The 20,407-nt window shown below is 41.1% G+C and overlaps 1 protein-coding gene across 1 annotated transcript; it reads left to right on the top strand.

Moving 5' to 3' along the window:
* The first annotated feature begins 1,218 nt into the window (after positions 1 to 1,218).
* Positions 1,219 to 1,563, top strand: LOC126490241 (60S ribosomal protein L36a-like). The gene has a single exon (XM_050125013.1). It carries the CDS (start codon positions 1,243 to 1,245, stop codon positions 1,561 to 1,563), a length of 321 nt encoding a protein of 106 aa, XP_049980970.1. The 5' UTR covers positions 1,219 to 1,242.
* Positions 1,564 to 20,407: the final 18,844 nt, after the last annotated feature.

The following is a 20,407-nucleotide window of genomic DNA, read 5'->3' as shown; positions in this document are numbered from 1 at the left end:
CTGGAGCAGAGACACCAGGATGGACGGAGGCTAGACTCTTCCCGGTAAGCGCACCTTGGGGTGCTTACACACATCATTAGAAATGGGCTAGTCCAGGTGCGAGAATTAGCCTGTAAGGGCTAGAGTTCATGGGCCAAGCAGTTCTTAAATGAATACAGTTTGTGTGTTGTTATTTCGGGCATGAGCTAGCCAAGCGGCCGGGGTGTTGGGGACACAGCCCCGCCGCTCCTATTACAACAAGTGTAAGCACAGGAACTCGGCAGAGAGGTCCCCTAGGGTGAGAGTAGTCAGTGGTGTACGCCAAGGCATTTCGTTATGGGTCTCAGAAATAACAGGCAGGACCAGGCCCTTGGGAGGAGATGTGAATGACTTAGGACTGTGAGAGGTGAAACTCCTCTGAGCTGTCACTGTTGCTGGTGGACTTGGCAAGGAGGACTCAGGCTGGGGTGTCACTCAGTGATTGAACTCTTGGATAACACAACTGGGGGGTTGTATCCTCATCCCCTCAAAGAAATCCAAAATGTACAGAGAGTAATCATGTCCTGGTGCTAGAGTTACAGATCAACACAGCCCATGTACTGCACGGTTTACCCCGACCCTCTGCAAGGGATTCCTGACCCATGTGGTACAATTATGAGAATGTGAATCCTAGAACTCCTAGGAAGATCACTTCTGCATCCCTAGTCAAGAGAGACAGAGCTGACTACCAAAATAATTTTAAAAGCTTATAATGTGTATTAGTGTTGTGCCTACATGGTAATGTATCATATATGACCCTGGTGCCCTCAGAGGAAAGAAGAGAGCATAAAACCAGATTTCATTTACTAGACCTGGATGGAGGTGGGTGGTCCTTGGACTTCCCACAGGGCAGGGAACCCTGATTGCTCTTTGGGCTGACGAGGGAGGGGGACTTGATTGGGGAAGGGGGAGGGAAAGAGGAGGCGGCAGTGGGGAAGAGACAGAAATCTTAAATAAATAAATAAATTAAAAAAAAACAGATTTCATAAAACCAGAGTTAGAGATTGTTGCAAGTCTCCATGTGAGTGCTGGAAACTGAACTTTTGTCCTCTGCAAGAACAGCAAGTTCGTAATCAAAGCTCCAGCCCCAGGCAAGTTTAAGTTAATAAAATTATTTGTCTATGTATACATGAGTGACACAGCTTACACGGTCATCATAAAAGGACAAGATCTCTCTCAAAAATTTCTCGTTTAGCTTTCTGTGCCGATATCGCACCCGCCAACATGGTGAACGTTCCTAAGACCCGCCGTACATTCTGCAAGAAATGTGGCAAGCACCAACCCCACAAAGTGACCCAGTACAAGAAGGGCAAAGATTCTCTGTATGCCCAGGGAAAGCGGCGTTATGACAGGAAACAGAGTGGCTATGGTGGGCAGACGAAGCCTATTTTCCGCAAAAAGGCGAAAACTACAAAGAAGATTGTGCTGAGACTGGAATGTGTGGAGCCCAACTGCAGATCTAAGAGGATGCTGGCTATTAAGAGATGCAAGCATTTTGAACTGGGTGGTTTTAAGAAGAGAAAGGGCCAAGTGATCCAGTTCTAAGCTGACCTTGTTATGAAGACAATAAAATCATGAGCTTTCACTCAAAAAAAATTTCTCGTTTATTCTCTAAACACCTTATATATCATCACATCAATTGAGCAAAAAAACACATTAGGCTGTCTCCTAGACAACCAAGTACATGGCTCAAGTCATGTCCACATCTACCTATATGTTAACAGTCATGTAGACCATAAATTAACATCTCTATAAGACATCCTCCAAATTTCAAAGAAAAAAAAAAACACCAAACCTCTTAACTCTTAAGTCATCAGCTTCAGCCAACATCTCTTCTCAGGTAATCTACATTTATAACAAAAAAAAAAAAACTAGGAACAACACATCCTGGGTATTATTAAACAGAGACAGATTGTCTACAGAGTTACGTGATCAGCTCAGACCAGGCTTATGGCTCTTGTGCCATACAAAAATATGGGCCTACAGTGTGAGGGTATATACATGCATCTCTCAGTGCTGGCGGGGATGCCAGAGGACATACATCAAGTTGGCTCGTCCTTCCACATTGTGATGGCAAGATCTCACTTGTTGCTTCTGTTGGAGTGTGTAGCCAAAGCTGGCTGACCTGCGAGGTTCTGACCCATTCTGCTTTTCACAATCCCACCAAAGTAGTGCTAGGATTACAGGTGCACCCTGCTGCATCCCAGTATAATGCAGGTTGCAGGGAAGGAAATGATATCCTCAGGCATGAGCAGCTATCGCTTTTATCATCTGATCCATTACCCAGCCTTAAGATTGCACTTTAGCTCACTTATCTTTAGTGTAGTTGTGCACCCTGCTGCATCCTACTATGTTGCAGGTAGCAGGGAAGGAAATGATATCCTCAGGCATGAGCAGCTATCACTTTTATCATCTGATCCATCTCCCTAGCCTTAAGATTGCATTTTAGCTCACTTATATTTGGTATAGTTGCAACCCAGATTTCAACATGCGTCCAGTGAGTGGGAGGATTTAGTGACGTTTATTCATGGAATATCATTTTGTTTCCACAGCTATCCCATGTCCACCTTTCACTATAGTTTTTCTCACACAAGCCACTTGGAACCAGGGCTTTACTGGCAGACAGATAATCCGGCCATGCTGATGGGCATTCCATTAACCATCCGAGGAACCCAGAGGCTCCCAGCATTGGGAATTGTCATGTGATTCTAATTGGTCTTAACAATAAAAACCCCTAGTCAGATATTAGAGGATGAAAGCTGAAAGGCCAGAGAAGCGGAGCATTCAGCCCCTTGTTCTTACCTTCACAAAATCCTCATACTGAATGGGGTATCTTCTCTCTACAAGTCCTCACACTGAATGTCTTGAGCTCCTGTCTCCTCCTGCTGTATATTCCTCTCTCCACCCAGGCATATCCCTTCCTGTTTCCACCTCCCCAGTCCTGGGATTAAAGGTGTGAGCCACCACTGCTTGGGCCAGTTTCTCATTTACGCTGATTCAATCTCCTGTAGCCCAGAGTGGCCTTGAACTCACAGGGATCCCTCAGCCTCTGTCTTCTGCTGGCTGAGATTAAAGGTGTCTGCCACCACTGCCTGGCTTCTTTGGCGAACAGGTGTAGCTGGCTATACACTCTGATCTTCAGGCAAGCTTTATTTGTTAAGGTACAAACAAAATTGTCACATTTCCCCATTATGTGTCTAAAATAAAAAAGAACATTATAACAAATATATGAAAACCTATGTATAATAAGTACAATGGCTTATGTAAAATACACACATGCAATAAGTACATCAACAATGTCTATTCCATTTGCATTTGACAAATTCAGATAAAGGATTCCACTACATATCCCATCTTGGTGAGTCCAAAGTGTTGTGCATAATTCACTTTTTATTCTAACGTGCATTACTGCTGTGGGACAATGGTCTGTACCCTGTCACTTGTGTTTTAAGTAAACGCTGATTGACCAGTAGCCAGGCAGGAAGGATAAGCGGGCAGGCAGGATGTAGCGGTGGGGCAAAGAGAATTCTGGGAAGAGGGAAGTTTCAGTCTGTAGTCCTCACCCAGACACAGAGGAAGCCAGACACAGAGCAAGCAAGATGTGGCTGCCTCGCCGAAAAAGGTACCAAGACATGTGGCTAACACAGATAAGAATTATGGGCTAATATAAGTTGTAAGAGTTAATAAGAAGCCTGAGATAATAAACCAATAAGTTTATAATTAATGTAGGCCTCTGTGTGTTTCTTTGGTCTGAATGACTGCAGGACTGGGTGGGACAGAAACCTCAGGCAACACCTTACCAACTGAAAAATATCTTTTAATGTCTTTCAACTATATACACTTGACATTCCTTTAGTAAAATTATTTTCTGAGTCTGGTAAACAAAGAAAAATTTAGCTATAACTATCTAGTCTTCACTCCCTCAGACACTTGAGAAGGGAATAATATTAACTTAATAAGCAGGAAGTACAAGAAAGCAATTTCCAAAATTTGTGAAAAATGACAGAAACAGCTGGCTGCCTGGACAGTCACCCAAGGTTTCTCTGTAATGTTGGGGCATCCATCTTAAGTCTATAGGCCTAGAATATTTGACAGACTTTTCTATGAAGTAGGATTTTTGAAGGACTGTCCAACCTTGTCTTGGCAAGGTTTGGTATAGTCACTCTCATTTGTGTCCTGCTTGTCCAACTGGACAGCAAACTGTCAGCAGTTGAGGTAAGAGTGCATTCTTGATCAGTGACTTACTTTTGCTACAAAGAAAATTAGCTCCATTTGGAGTTTCTCTGATGCCCACCATCTTCTCTGAAGTACATTGGTGCTTCCAAGAGCAGACATGTCTGTCTCTTTGTCATAAAAAAAAGCTATGCTGTTAAAACATCTATAATACCATATTATGCATATCTCTGAAGTGTTTGAAGACCACCTGTCTGCCTAAAATATTATCTTTTTGATCTTGAAGAAAATGCCTAACATGACTGCAATTTCAAATGTAATAGGTGTCTAATTGCTAACTTGAATTTCCTTATTATTGGTAACAATAGCTTTCAAGAGCTAAAAGATTGTATTACCTTGTTAAATGTGTTGTGTAGGTACAATACCTTGAACAAGATTTGAAATGTATGTACAGTATGTTCTAATGACCATAATCTTAACTTTGTGTCAATATACAAAAATCCATATCTATGTAAAATATTTAAAACTAGTAGTGGCATCTTTGTTTTAAAAGTAGATTCTTAATCCCAGCACTCAGGAGGCAGAGGCAGGTGGATCTTTGTGATTTTGAGGCCAGCATGGTCTACAAGAGCTAGTTCCAGGACAGGTTCCAAAGCTACAGAGAAACCCTGTCTCAAAAAACAAACAGGGCTGGAGAGATGGCTCTGCTGTTAAAGGCTAGGCTCACAACCAAAAATATAAGAGTCAAAAAACAAACAAAAAATAGATTTAATAATGTACTTTTTAATCCTATTTCTATAGCCCCATTTTTAAATTCAGAGTAGAGTCAATAATCTTCCCTTATATCTCATCATACCCTTATTCCCCCTTTTCTTTTTTCTTTTTTTTTTTAAGATTTATTTATTAATTATGTATACAGGGTTCTTCCTGCATGTATGCCTTCAGGCCAGAAGAGGGCACAAATTCTCATTACTGATGGTTGTGAGCCACCATGTGGTTGCTGGGAATTGAACTCAGGACCTCTGGAAGAGCAGTCAGTGCTCTTAGCCTCTGAGCCATCTCTCCAGCCCCTTTTCTTTTCAAAACAAGAACCCTGAATCTAAACGCCTTTGTTCAATTTTTTCCCTTGACCATTACCAATTTGAATACAACTTGTATCCAAACACTCTGACCAATGACAAATATCCATAATCCCTGAATGCATAAAACCACCACCAGACCTCTTGGGAATTCTGGTGTTGCATTCTTAAAATTACTTTCTCCTATCTGGGGAGTAATGACATCTTGAGGGGATCCTGAAAAGAAAAATTTTGGTTAATTTTCAAGTCCTGAGGGGGTAGCCGTATCATTTGTTGTCCAGTCTCTGCATAATGGGAAAGTACAGAGCTTGTCCCAAGTCCTGGCTAGAATAATCTGTGAGCCTGGACCATCTCAACTAGCCACCTCAAAATTGTCCTGAGCAGTTTGTAGTCCAAAGCTGATGTTTAGGAGACATTTTTCAGCTTAGTAGTGTTATCATTGTCCTGATGAAATCATGTTTGTGAGGCCCCATCATTCTTTTGGAGACTTCAAAGATTACTATTATGTATGCACATGGTTCACTGCAGAAAACTGACAGAGACTCAAACCTGAAATCATATACAGGAAGGTAGATGGAGCCTTTTTCTAGAAATAGTTAGTACTTTATATCACCATTAATATCATGACTTTTTAGTTTAAAAATATGCATATATAATAATCTTATTAGTTTGGAGATGTTTATACCTTAAGAAACATTTTAAAGAGTCAAAACAAAATCAAAGGATTATGAAATTAGTGGCAATAAAATATTATTGATCTTCTGTTCCATATCAGGTGGCTCTTCTGACATGAAACAGAGATTTTGGATTTTACTTAAACAGCCATGCTTGGGTTTAGAGAAGGAGAGAGCCACACTCCCACTACAAAGCCAGCTTTAATTCGAGTTGGACTGGGACTACAGGAAGGACATTTGCATTGTATGTCTGTAGAGACCTACAGAAACAAACATTTGGAAAGATTTATGAAATTTTATCCTGTTGGAAATGTGATATACCAATAGGAAAAATTTACTCTTTTCTTGGGACATTTGTTTTTTCTGTATGCTTTGTCCATTTTCTTCAGAGGCTGGTTTGGGAGGTCCGCCTATCTATGTTTTTCTTTTATTGGTTAATGAACAAAGAAAACTGCCTTGGCCCATAGCAAGGCAGAACTTGGCTAGGCAGGGAAAACTAAACTGAATGCTGGCAGAAGGAAGGCAGAGTCAGAGAGAAGCCATGTAGCCCTGTTGGATCTGGATGGGACTCCCCCCTCCACCCCCGTAAGCCACAGCCACGTGGTGACACACAGATTACTAGAAATGGGTTAAATTAAGATGTAAGAGTTAGCCAATAAGAAGCTGGAGCTAATGGGCCAAGCAGTGATTTAACTAAAACAGTTGCTGTGTGGTTATTTCACAGTAGAGCAGCCAGGGACAAGCAAGTGTCCTCCTACAAGAAGTCTCATTTGTCCAGTGGTCTTCAGATTCTTTCATTCTCCTGAAAAGTCAGAAACAAAACCCTTCCACAACCCTTATTTTGGGGGAGGATACCTTTTTGAAAGTTATATACGATCAAATGAGAAGCATTTGTTAATCATATAAGTTAGTTTAGGTTGATGAACTATCACCCTATATAATCAAAGAGGTCTCTCTTGTTTAAATCTAATCTTTATCAATTTTGATTCATGGTTTCTCCTGAAAGTTTTGTTTTATTTTCTAAAGAACAGTGAGGATTCTTAGCATATGCATTAGGTTCTTTAATTGCTCTGAGAAAGAGTTTCCTCCATGATGACAGAAAACAACTGAACCTAATTTCACATGGGGACCTGCAAGAGGCCTCTGAAGTAGTTTCCGGATGGCAAAAGGTTGTGTTGACTGTCCCTTTTTGATCTATATTCATTAGTCCAATCCCCGCCTTTGTCACACCTTTTGCATAATCCTGAAGGGAGGGGCATTCTATCAATTGTGCTTAGAAAAAAGATTGTTTCTAGGAATGTCCTGCTTGCAATGAGATTTTTAGGTGAGCTTGTTTACTGCAATTGGAACATCTGACATTTCCATTTTTCTTCTACCTCTGGAAATTTACCTCTCCTATCCAAATATCATCATAGTCATGAGATCCAATATTGATTGAATCTTGTATCTATTCCTCCAAGGTGCTGATGATCTTGCCCTTATAGGCCTAAATTATCCTTTTGCATTGTGCATCAGCATTCTCAAAAGATAGGAATTCAATTATTATTGGTCCAGCTTCTGAATTTTGTATCATTCCATTTCCCGCTGAAGTCAATCTTTGTAAGAAATCGGTGAAGGTTTCTTTTTGGCCCTGTATGGCTTTAGTAAATGACTCAATTTTCTTTCCTACTTCTTTAATTCTTTCCCAGGCATTTAAAATTGCTATACAACATAAAGCCAGGGTGTGGCCATCATATAGAGATTGCCTTTCTCGATTAGCATAACCTCCTTCTCCAGGAAGTTGGTCTTGGAAGATTTCCACACTGCTAGTCCTACTTTGTTGCTCAGTGGTCTTGACCTCATCTTTCTACCAGGTCCTCCATTGTAATTGTGGGTGAGGCTCCAAGACTGCTGTAACCAAGTCTTTTCAGTCTTGAGTGATAATTCTATTACAAGTTGACCAAGAGTTTAACACCTGCTTCACAAAAGGTGAATACATACCGTATGAGATCATCACTTCCTGTTCCTCTCTAACCTTATAATGCAATGCTGGCATTGGTTCTCCTTTAAATTCCTCTGCCTGGATTTGAATATCTCTATGATCTGTTTTAATAAGTTTTTCTAAGGCCTGTATCTTGGCACTCATATCAACCAACTTTTATAGAGATAGACCAAGAATTATCAAGATGATAATTAACATTATGTCAATCCCAGTTAAGCTGATTATCCCTTCATTTAATTGATCTAATTGTTCCAATTTTAAATCACAAATTGCATAATCATACAGAGACCTGACTCTCTCCTTTGTAATAGTGTTTCTTATTTTTTGATGTGGGAAAAACTCTCTTTTAGCTAATTCCTCCCTTTAAGAATTCCCAGTTGCCTCACGAAATCTGAGGTCAATAATAATTCAGATGACGATGAAGTGTGAGGCTGATTGCTGCTGTGTAGAACAGGAGAAGCCCAAGCAGGTTTCAAGGCAGCTGCCAAGTTTGGCAGCAGCCAAATAAGGGGGTCCAGGGAAGGCCCACAACCCACTAGGAGAAAACAAGCCAAAGAGACAGCCGTCTGCTCTGGGGAAACGTGCAAAAGCAGGTAACTCCTGTGGCATTTGGAGAGCAAGTGCCTGTGAAGTTTGCCACAGAGAGGCTGTAAGAGAAAAATTCAGACCCACTCAGCAGGCTTGGGGAAAAGAGAAAAGGAAACCTAGGTAGTGGGGCAGGGACTCTGGCTGTGTGTAGCTTCAGCCTGTGCCGGTGGCTGCAAAGTCATAGGCAAGAGGTTTTTTGTGAACTCGTCCCTAAAGTTGGGTGCCAAATGTGGCGTGAATCTACTCGATCTTAATAATAAAAATCTGGAGCCAAATATTAAAGGGTCACAGCTGAAAGATCAGAGAAGCAGAGCAGCCAGCCACTAGTTCTTACTTCTACAAAATCCTCAGACCTGACTCTACAAGTATCCTGTCTCTACAAGTCCTCAGACTGAACACTGTTTCTATGAAACCTCAGACTGAATCCTGAGCTCCTGTCTCTTCCCACCTTAGGGAATGTCCCTGTTTTCTGCCTAACAAATGGGAAGCTTGAGAGGAGACCAGGAATCTGCATGTACCTGTAACCCAGGTAGTTCTCGCCCCTACCAGATCAAGGCCATATCTCTGACAAATACAGGGCTCTTCCTGGTTCTTCATAAACTCTTATCTGTTGTGCTATCATCAGCAAAGCATCTGCACCTGAACTACTGCAATTTCAGCTACTGACTGTGGCTCTGCAATCACTCCACAACAGTTCAGGCCAAGGCCTGGCAGTGAAACAACATTTGGTGCCCAACGTTGGGGCAGGTATACCTGAACAAAGGGCCTGAGAAAGCTGAGAAAATTTCCACACATGGAGCCTAGACACACCTTTCTAGCAACCCCATCTTTGAAGTATGAGGCTTAGCTCTCATAGAAGGGCAAACAATGACCACATCCCAAAACTAGTAGGGTATCCTGCTGGACATATCTGAGAGAGCCATAGTCAGCAGTCAACACTGTGTGCTAAGCAGAGCCACAGAAGGAGACTCACTAAAGAGATGTAAAGTGTATAAATATTAAAAGATAATTTGATAATGCAAATCAGAATAGAATAGAAAGTGAATCAGGCATAACCTTTTGAACTCATCAAGATAGAATAGATATCGAATATTTTCTCTTAATTTGTCAAATGCAAATGGACTAGACATTGTTGATGTATTTATTGCCTGTATATATTGTATATAGTTATTGTATTTAATTTATATAGTTTTCTTATACTAGTTATACCCTTCTCTTTTATTTTAGACAAAAAGGGGAAGTATAGTGGTATATTATTTGTGTCTTAATAAATAAAGTTTGTCTGAAGATCAAAGTACAAAGCAGCCACACTAGTTAGCCATAGGGGCCAGGCAGTGATGGTGCACACTTTTAATGCCATCAGCCACACTAGTCAGCCATAGAAGCTGGGTGGTGGTGGTGCATACCTTTAATCCCAGCACTAGAGAAGAATTAAGATGGGAGGAAACAGGTGTCAGTCTGAGGATTTGTGGAGGCAGGATCGCCCATTTTGGTCTGAGGTATAGGTAAGAGCCTGTAGCTGGCCACTTTGCTTTTCTGATCTTCACCTTGAACCCCAATATCTGTCTCTGGGTTTTTATTATTCATGCTACAATTTAATGAAGCCTCCTTAAGAAATTAAAAATACATCTAATATCTTGCAAAAAAATCAAACCATTTTGTTTGCATTATATTTCAAACTGAAATAAAATTCAAAGAAGTCATTAAGCTATCTTTAAAATGGAAATTAAGAAAACTTATTTGGAGAGTTTTTTCTTTCAGCTACTGAGGATTGAATCTAGGGCCTCATGCATGCTAGGCAAGGACTTTACCATTGAGCTACATCTGCAGCCTTATTCATTTCATCAGTTTTTTAAAAATTCATTCATTTTTTATGTGTACCACTGTTTTGCCTGCATGTATGTTTGTGCTCCATATGTGTGCCTGGTGCCCACAGAAGCCAGAAGAGAGCATTAGAACCTCTGAAACTGAACTCCTAGACAGTTGTGAGCTGTTATGTGGGTGCTGGAAGTTGAACTCAGGTCTGGAAGAGCAGCTGGTGCTCTAAACCATTGATCCATCACTTCAGTTCCTCATGTGTTTCCCTTACAACACAATATTTAAGCAATTTGGAATTTATGATTAAATTTATGATCAAACCCAGCTCTCCATGCTTATCAGCAAGTACCTTTACCTGCTGAGCCATCTCATCAGCTTAAACTGGAAAACAAACATCCTAAGGGACCTTGTCATGTTTATATACTGGAACACAGCCCAGATTCCAAGAAACAGGACTTTGTGTGTGTATACGTGTATGTACATGTTCGTGCATATGTGTGTGTGTGTGTGTGTGTGTGTGTGTGTGTGTGTGTGTAGGCCAGAGGTCATCCTTCAGGTGTCATTCTTCAGGTGCCATTCACTTTCTTTTTTTAAAATGACAGGATCTCTTGTTGGCCTGGAACTTTCCAAATAGGTTAGACTGTCTGGCCAGTTTGCGCTAGTGATCTTCTTGTCTCTTTCTCACCAGCACTGGAATTTCAAATACAAACAGCCACACTTTGGCTGTTATTAATTAATTGAGTTCTGGTTATCAAACTCAGGTCTTCAGATAAGCACTTTAATAACTAAGCCAGCCCTCCAGCCCCCCCCCCACCCCGAAATAGGGCTTTTGCTTTGTTCATTGAATGACAAGGGGAACAAACAAAAAACTTCAGAGGACCAGAAAGGACCAGTGGCTCTCAGACTTTTATAGGCAAAAATCATAGAAGTCAGCTCAATGGCTGAGACTCTTCCCCACCTCCCCTGTATGCCGCTACATTAGCAGCAGTTTGCCTAGGGAAGAGAGCGGGAGACTGGAACCCTTCAGTGTGCCCTGCCAAGGTTCTGTTTAGATAACATCTAACCTGAGGCCAGTGACTTTTGGGGAAACCTCTAAAATGTGTAAGCTATGATTTCAGCCAAGGAGACATTGAGTATGTGTCCAAGTGCATTGAAGCAGCCAGCTGGCAGAAGGTACAGTTCCCAAGATTCAGAACAAAAGGAGCTCATAGGTAGTTGCTTTAATAGGTACAACAGGTTAGTTACCCACAGGCTAAAACTCTGCCAGTCAGTCAAGTGTGGTGGCAAGCACCTGTAGTTCCAGCTACTTGGATGCCTGAAGCAGAGGATTGTTTGAGCCTGGGAGTTCAAGATTATCATGAACAACATAGTGAGAACTTGTCTCAAAGCAGCAGAAAACTACTCTGTGTTTATGAGGTGTGTGGGTTTAACCCAGAAACATCTCCAAGAAACACCAGATGTAGGGATCTTTCTTCTTTTCTTTGTTATTTGTCTTTCTTCTGTTTTTTCATCTCCTTTTCCTACCTTCCTTCCCTCCTTCCCTTCCTTCTATGCCATGACTGACCTAGAACTCTTTCTTTTCATGCCTTAGCCTCCTGAGTGTTGGAATTATAGGCATGTTGCACCATGTCTGGAAGGTATAGGAGACTTAATTAGAAATAATGATTAACATAACTATTAGCATCTGTCAGAAATAATAGAAGCCAAGTGTTTTGCAAATATGACAATCCAGTGTTTTCTTATAATGAAGTTCTGTTTAATTTTGGAGGAAATTGCGTTTTATCTTAAGTTTAGAATGAAATGCATAGAATCTTGGTGTCATTCTTTAATATTTTGAGATTTTATTTTTATTTTATGTGTATGGGTGTTTGCCTGCGAGTATGTATGTGTATCGCATATGTGTAGTGCTTACAGAGGCCAGAAAAATGCATTGGATCCTTTGGAACTGGAGTTACAGGCAAATGGGAGCCATCATGTAGGTGCTGGGAATCAGAAATCTAGGTCCTCCCAAGAGCAGGTAGTGCTATTGATCACTGAGCCATCTATCTCTCCAGCCCCTTTCCTGGCAGTTTAAATTCTAGTTACAAATTTCGTTAGCAGGAAGCAGAAATGCCAAGGGAAATCAAATGGCAAATAGAAAGTGATGAATAACCTGAAACTGGAATGAAGGGAGGAGTGGTTGTTTTGCTGTTTTTGTGTTGGGAAAACATGTGAAGTAGCCTGGCTGGTCTTAAACCTTCTCTCTAGCTGAGGACAACCTTGGACTTTGGACCTTCTGAGTATTAGGATTACAGGTGTGTGCAATCACAGCTGGTCTAATGGAGTTCTGGAGACTGAACCCTGGATTCCGTGAGTGTTAGATAAACATTCTATCAACTGAGCTACACCGCCAGACCTCAAGATTTTAAAACAAGGATATTGTGAATAGCTGTTTATCAGTGTATTTGAAAATAGAGTTGTGATGAACAAATTTCTAGGGAAAAAAAACTATTTCCAGTATCTGTTAAAGAAAAAAATGGAAACTGTGTTTGGCAGCACACACCTTTAATTCTAAAACTTGGGGAGCAGAGGCAGAAGGATTTTTTTAAAAGATTTATTTATTATTTTTATTTTTTTACTTTATGTGTATAAGTGTTATACCTGCATGTATATATGTGCATTTCTGGGGCCAACAGAGGTCAGAAGAGGTCATCATATCCCCTGGAACTGTAGTTCCCAGTTGTAAGTCACCATATGGGTGATAGGCAAGCATTAAACTCAGGTCCTATGCAAGAAGAGCAATTGCTCTTGATGGCTGAACCATCATTTCAACCCAATTTGGGTTGTTTGTCATTGTTGTTAAGTTTTAAGAGTTATTTATTGGGAGCAGGGTTTCACTATGTTGTCCTAGCTGGCCTGAACCTCACTATGTAGACCAGGCTGACTTTGAATTTCCAGAGAATTGTAGCAGGCTTTTTTGGACTGCCAGCCCCTATATCATAACACAGAGACTTACAAATTATGAATGCTTGGCTTTAGCTTAGGCTGGTTTCTAACTACCTTTAAAAAAAAACTTAAATTGACCCATCTCTATTAACAGTGAGATGCATCTGCTCTTGGCAGCACCAATCAACTTCAAAGAAGATGATGGACATTGAAGAAACTTGTGGGAATTCATTCCGCCAATAGCTTTGGCGTACTGGCCTTAAGGTGTGGCTTCTTGTCTGTGGACATGATCTCTTAAAAGGAGAGAGAGAGAAGTTGTATGCTCTCTTGGGTTATAAAGACGGGGTCAGGTAGCATAAAGCAGAACAAGGCCAGTTTCCAGCTTTGTGAGTCCATTTTCCCCAAAGCACGATAGATGATAGATAGATAGATAGATAGATAGATAGATAGATAGATAGATAGATGATGTGGGAGTGATTTCTTATTAATAAAGAAACTGCCTAGGCCCATTTGCATTTGATAGGCCAACCCTTAGGTGGGTGGAGAAAACAGAACAGAATTCTGGGAGAAAGAAGCGGAGTCGAAGAGTCGCCATGATGCTCCCACTCCAGACAGACGCAGGTTAAGATCCTCCCTGGTAAGCCAGCTCGTGGGCTACATAGAATATTAGAAATGGGTTAGAACAATATGTAAGAGCTAACCAATAAGAAGCTGGAACTAGCCGGGCCAGGCACTGTTTGAAAGAATACAGTTTCCGTGTAATTATTTCGGGGCATAAGCTAGCCATGCGGGCGGCCGGGTGCCAGGGACGCAGCCCTGCCGCTCCAATTTCAACAGATGGCGCCCAGACGTGGGGCTAAATCCACTTAAAAACCTGAGAGGGCTTAAAAAGGAGAGAGAGAGAATTTAAGACAGCTTTTTGCTGTTTCTGGGTTGCGTGCCGCAAAGAAATTGTCCTGACTCGGCAGCAGGAAAAAACTGGCTGTTTTAAAATGCCGGCTTTCTGGGCTGTGCCGCCATTGTGATCTCTGTCTGGCTCCGGCGGGAGACAGAGCTTATGAATGGAGCATTTGGATTAAAGTGCTACGATTTGTTTGATGGCAACTAGACTGCTGTGTGCCTAAAAGGGGGACATTGTGTGCCGCAGCTCAGAGGCACAAGCAGCTCCGCCATGCTAATGGTGCAATGTGCAAGGATCAGAGGCACGAGCGGCTCCGCCATGTTGGACTGGGCGGGGCCAGCATACAGTACCTGTTTTTGACCTAGGAATGTCACAGCTTAGATTCTTAAGCGCTTAGTGATTTAAAGGCGCAAAACAAAGTGCTCCTGGATAGTAAAAAAGTTACAGATTCACAATAAAACAGATTCAGACACTGTTGGATAAATGTACGTAGGCTTGGGAAAGAGAAGAAAAAGAATATAAAGAATAAAGTTAATGTCTTAAAAAGAAAAAGGGTAAAGTCTTTAAAGAGACAGAGTACAGAAGTACAGATAGTTATAGATTAAGAGAAATAAAGAAAAATAAGCCACGTAAAAATGGAAAATTCACAGAGAGTCTGGATTATGTACATTGTGTTTTCTTTAAAATTTTTGACTGTGAAGGAGCTAAGTACAGAGAGACATTTCATTATATGGGCTGCCAAGCTAAACCAAAATGGATTTCATGAGGGTATTATGATTTCAGAATTTGGGTCTAAGGATATGATGCTTTGGAGAGGGTCTTCTTTTGTTTTTGCAGAGGATGAGACCCTGTGGATTGCATCTATTCCGATTTGGTATGATAGACCACGCCCTCCTGAAAGGTTGCTGTGAACACCCTCAAAAAATTGCTTCGCTCAATTGCCAACTGAGATGAAACTAGCACACAGGTTATATCATGAACGACCTAATTAACGACGCCCCTATTCAGCAGGAAGCAGTTTGTAGAGAAAAAACTACGCCCATGTTCCCAAATATTGTTTATAAATGTTCTTTTACATTTAAAGGGGGATATGATATAGATATGAATAATTTGCATTGGTATGGATTTTAAGGTCAATTTTGTTATATGTATATGTATTTTTGATCTTGATTAAGGTATTGTGATTGTGTAGTTCATTTAAAAATGTAATGTATAATTAGGAAATATAGGTTGTTAATGGATAATCATCGCTAATAGTTAAGCTTGTAGTCATGTTAATTAGATTTTCTAGATATATAGAGATATATTTCAGTTAGATAGGCATTCTTCATATCTTTCAAAGACTGCAGAATATGGCATTTAAAATATTTTAATAACTTAGGACTTTTCATGACAAGGAGACACGTCTGCTCCTGGCAGCACCAGCTACTTCAAGAGGAAGATGGGCATCGAAGAGGATCCTTATGGAGTTGGATAGTCATTTGGGCAAGAAACTGCTCTTGCCTGGACTGTTGCATAAACTGGACACAGAGAACCCTCAGAGAGAGGACTGCTGAACTTGCCTAAAGGTGAGATGGTCTTTCGGGGTTCCTGATTCATGAAAGAGTCTGCGAGACATTCTGCAGGACACAGCAGAAAATGACTGAACTGTCTTTGAAATTTCCTGCTTCATGGAAATGTCTCTGGATACCATGGGCCTGTAGGCCGAAGATGGATGCCCCAACGGTACAGAGGAACTTTGGGTGACTGTCCAGGCAGCGAGATGTCTCTGTCATTTCTAGAGTTTTCTTATTTCTTGTTTACTTAGATAATATTATATCCTTCTGGAGTCTTTGATGGAGTTGAAGAATGAATAGTTATAGTTTTCCTTAGTTATGATAAGAGATAAAATAGATATAAATATTGTAACTGTAATTCTTACTTGATAACTGTTTTGTTATATGTAATTTTACTATGTTAAAGCCTTTCTTTTTTGTTTAAACAGAAAAAGGGGAAATGATGTGGGAGTGATTTCTTATTAATAAAGAAACTGCCTAGGCCCATTTGCATTTGATAGGCCAACCCTTAGGTGGGTGGAGAAAACAGAACAGAATTCTGGGAGAAAGAAGCGGAGTCGAAGAGTCGCCATGATGCTCCCACTCCAGACAGATGCAGGTTAAGATCCTCCCTGGTAAGCCAGCTCGTGGGCTACATAGAATATTAGAAATGGGTTAGAACAATATGTAAGAGCTAACCAATAAGAAGCTGGAACTAGCCGGGCCAGGCACTGTTTGAAAGAATACAGTTTCCGTGTAATTATTTCGGGGCATAAGCTAGCCATGCGGGCGGCCGGGTGCCAGGGACGCAGCCCTGCCGCTCCAATTTCAATAGATAGATAGATAGATAGATAGATAGATAGATAGATAGTAGTTCGTTTTCTTTATGGCAAAAGCTAGCCATTTGGGCAAAGAAACAGTCCTTGCCTCAATTACTGACAGTATACTATCTAAACTGGACTAGCAGGATGCTAAAGAAACTGAGTGCCAAACTTTGTCAAGGCACGATAGGCCAGTCCTTCAAAATTCCCTGCTCCTCAGATATGTCTGTCAGATATACTAGGCCTGTAGGCCAGAGGTGGTGCCCCAACGTTACAGAAGAACCTAGGGTGACTTTCCAGACAGCCTGATGTCCCTGTCATTAGGTAACATTTCATCCTTCTGGGGTCTTTGATGGAACTAAGACTAGATAGTTATAGTTATATCTTCCTTTGTTATGATAGAAGGTAAATTAGGTATAAAACTTTAGACTCACAAAAATAAAATAGATAATAGAGCATTTTCTTAATTTTTGTCAGATACAAATGGCATAAAGATATAATTGTAGTTCTTACTTAATAACTTTTTTGTTACATATAATTTTACTATGTTAAAGTTAAAAACCTCCTTTTTTCAATTAGACAACAAGGGTGAAATGCTGTGGAACACTCTTTGCACAGTGTAAATATGTATTGTTCTCATTGTTAATAAAAAACTGATTGGCTAATAGCTAAACAGCAAGTATAGGCAGGACAGCCAGTCTAAGAGGATGATGGGAGGAAGAAATGCAGAGTCAGAAGTTGCCAGAAGGTGCAGAGAGAAGATGGGGTATGCCCTACTGAGAAAAGGTATCAATACACATGGAAAAACATATAAAAAACATATAAAAATATGGGTTAATTTAAATGTAACAGTCAGCTAGTAACAAGCCTAAGCTTTTGTAACTGATATAAAACTCAATGTGTTTATTTGGGAGCTACTGATGGGGCAGAAACTTCCAACTACACAGAGGCCTATGAGTTCAAGGCCAACCTGGCATAACAGAGGTAGTTCTAGGACAGTAAAGGCTACATAAAGAAACCTTGCCTTGAAAAACCAAAAATTAAATAAAATAAAAAATTAACCACCATAATGTGGGATATAAATGAAAATTCCTTCACCCCAATAAGCCTCTCTGCTTATGCAATAATTTGAATCAGACCAAATCAAATCCAATTAGAAAAAGCCCACGTTTAATGGATACAAACACTCCCAAAGGGCTTTACAACACCCCCCCCCCCCGAGAGGAAACAGGAAAAGAAGACCAAAAAAACGTGTTTGTTCTCTGGGGAGCAGTTTAATACCCTATATGAGTGGCCTTGAGCATCTCTGTGGAGGGGCCATCATTTGGTGGGCTTTCTCGGGGGCAGAATCTGGACTGAGAGAACTCTCAGGAAAGAGGGCTTGGGGTAGAACTTACACCCAAACATTCCAGATTCTTTGGATATATGGATGCTTGGGGCTGGGGTGTGGCTTCTATCCAAACATTTCAGACTCTTTGGATATAGGGATGCCAGTGGCTGAGGTGAAACTTCCACCCTAACATTCCAGACTCTTTGGGTATAGGGGTACCAGTTCAAGTTTGGCTGCTTCCTGCAGGCATTGGCGATATAGGGGAGGGGAGAGTTGGGGGTTGGTGAGCTCACACTCAGCAGGAGATGTAGCTGGAGAGACATCCAGTTAACTACTATCCTGGAGACCTCAAGACATCTGTTTCTTGAGAGAGATGAGAAGGCAGGTTGCTAGGAGAAAAAAATAGATTGCTAGTATTGGCCCTATAAATGGGGCTAGTCATGGGAAGGGTGATTAACTGCCAGAATGAAAGGACCAGAGAAGTGCCCTGGTTGTACAGGAGAGGCAAGGATGAATGAATGAAATGAGAGCAGATGTGCCCTTTAAAACCAGATTTCAGTTGTTGGGTAGGTGTCCATTTGAGCCAGGAAAGATGGTACCTATGGTGAAGTCCCAGGAGCTGGTGCAGATGCTGGTGTTATCTGGAGGGCCCTCTGCAGGTTGGCCTAGGCCCAGGCAGCAGGAATGACCTGTAAAATATGCTCACAAATGGGTGAGGTCAAAATAGGCTCTGGAGACTGTTAGTTTTCACCAGACTAGATTTTTTTGATACAGCAGCAGAACTTTTCCCAGGAACCTGCAGGTATCTGTAAGACAGCTGGAACACATTCCCATCTTGGTGTTATAGCAAGAGGCTATGGCTTTAGGTTAAAAGGCATGAACATTTTAGAAGACAGTTAAAGAAAATTTAAATTTTTAAACCTCTGAAGTTACATCTGAAAAAAAGCCTGTGAAAGAGGCACATCTGTTTGTACTTTTAGCAGGAAATTTAACTAATGTAAGTAGTAAGCTGTCAGTACCTTAAGTCTCAAATGTTATCAGACAGATGTGAGAGGGATAAGTAAATGAGCAGAAGTGAGACAGCTTTTCTTCCAGCTACCCAGGCAACCCCAAGTCTCTCTGTGGTCTTTGGCAAACACCAGTCTCAGAAGCAGTACTTGCCTTTAGCTGCTAAGCCCAAGAAGCTGTTGACAGATTTTCCTGTGGAGGTAGGGTTCAGTCTACCAGTCTTGGCAGGATGAGATGATGGTGTAGTAATGTCCATTTTAGACAGGGTCCAGGCAGCTTTTTGCTATGTGAGTAGCTTTGCCATATATAAAGGCAAGCCTCCAGGAGGAAGTTCTTCTGCAGCCATGCATCCCCTGAAGGAGCTATAAGATGCTGCTGGAGTTGGCATATCTCTCTATCATAAGAAGCTCTTTTGTTAAATGCCATTCTCATATCTGTAGCACTTGAGAATCAGGGTACCGTGTTACCTGTCAGGCATATCTAAATTAGACATAAAAGTTAAATTTAGACATACAGTTTACCCAATTAGGTACAGCTTACCAATGTCAGTAGAGGCAAGAAGATTAGAAGGAATATTTCAGTAAGCCAAAGTATATTGGGGGTGGAATGTCTCCTTGGTAGGGCCAGTACACATGGGTACCCTTACTAAAGATCGTCCTGAGGTTACTGCTTTGAGCTAAACCCAAATGGTGGTTATCCATGTGTTTGTATTTTTCCAGAGCTGTTGTAATTTGGAGTTACAAGTTTTACAGATTTTAAAACAAGCACACATACATATGCAGACATAAGACAAGTATACTATGGCCATATTATTTATACATATATATTAACAGATAGACAAACAAAACTTTTTCCAGGAAACTGTGCCAGTTGATCAATATAAAAATCCTGGAGTAGGCTGCAAAAGGCAGTGAATAGAGGTGGTCCCAATGAGGGCCAGATCAGAAGATGTTGTAAGGGCAGAACACCGATGTAGCTCAGAGTAGGGGGGCATGGAGAACTGATTCATTGCAGGGAGAATTCCAGCATGACCAGATCATACGTCAGGAACGTAGAAATGCAGACAAATAGCAAACAGTGAGAGAAGAAAGACAGTGGGGTAGGAGCACAGTATCTAGAAATCATGTACATATGGTTTCAGACAGCCCCAATTTGAAAAGGTTTTTTAAAAGGCAGCTGCCCAAAGGCATTTAAGAATCAGGCCTCAAATTACAGGTGCCCATTTCACAAGTCTATGCTGGGACCCAAAGCCTAGCACAGTGTGTCCACTGTGCTAGGCTTTGGATCAAAAACAAAACAAAACAAAACAAATCAGAGGGTGCATAAAATTTCCCTGAACCGAACATTTTCTGAAAAAGGGGTCCCACAGGAAGTCCTGGGCCTCTAAGGCAATGACTTGGAAAGGACAATTTCCGGACTCTTTGGACATATGGATGCCAGGGGCTGGGGTATGGCTTCTATCCAAACTTAAAGAAGGGAGCACTGAAGGTAGGAAGGGACCAGCAAGAGGGAGAAGATGGGGAGAGGAAGAGGATAAATTATAAGCAATACAAATT

Source organism: Alexandromys fortis, unplaced genomic scaffold (assembly GCF_014885135.2).
Source record: "Alexandromys fortis isolate MF-2015 unplaced genomic scaffold, M_Fortis_MF-2015_v1.1 scaffold_225, whole genome shotgun sequence".
NCBI classification, from domain to species: Eukaryota; Metazoa; Chordata; class Mammalia; order Rodentia; family Cricetidae; genus Alexandromys; species Alexandromys fortis.
Note: the sequence above shows the minus strand (reverse complement) of the source record. Positions and strands in the feature narration are given on the sequence as shown.

What these genes read in the sequence shown, in the direction of transcription:
- LOC126490241 (XM_050125013.1), top strand. Translation starts at nt 1,243, where the DNA reads ATGGTGAACGTTCCTAAGACCCGCCGTACATTCTGCAAGAAATGTGGC.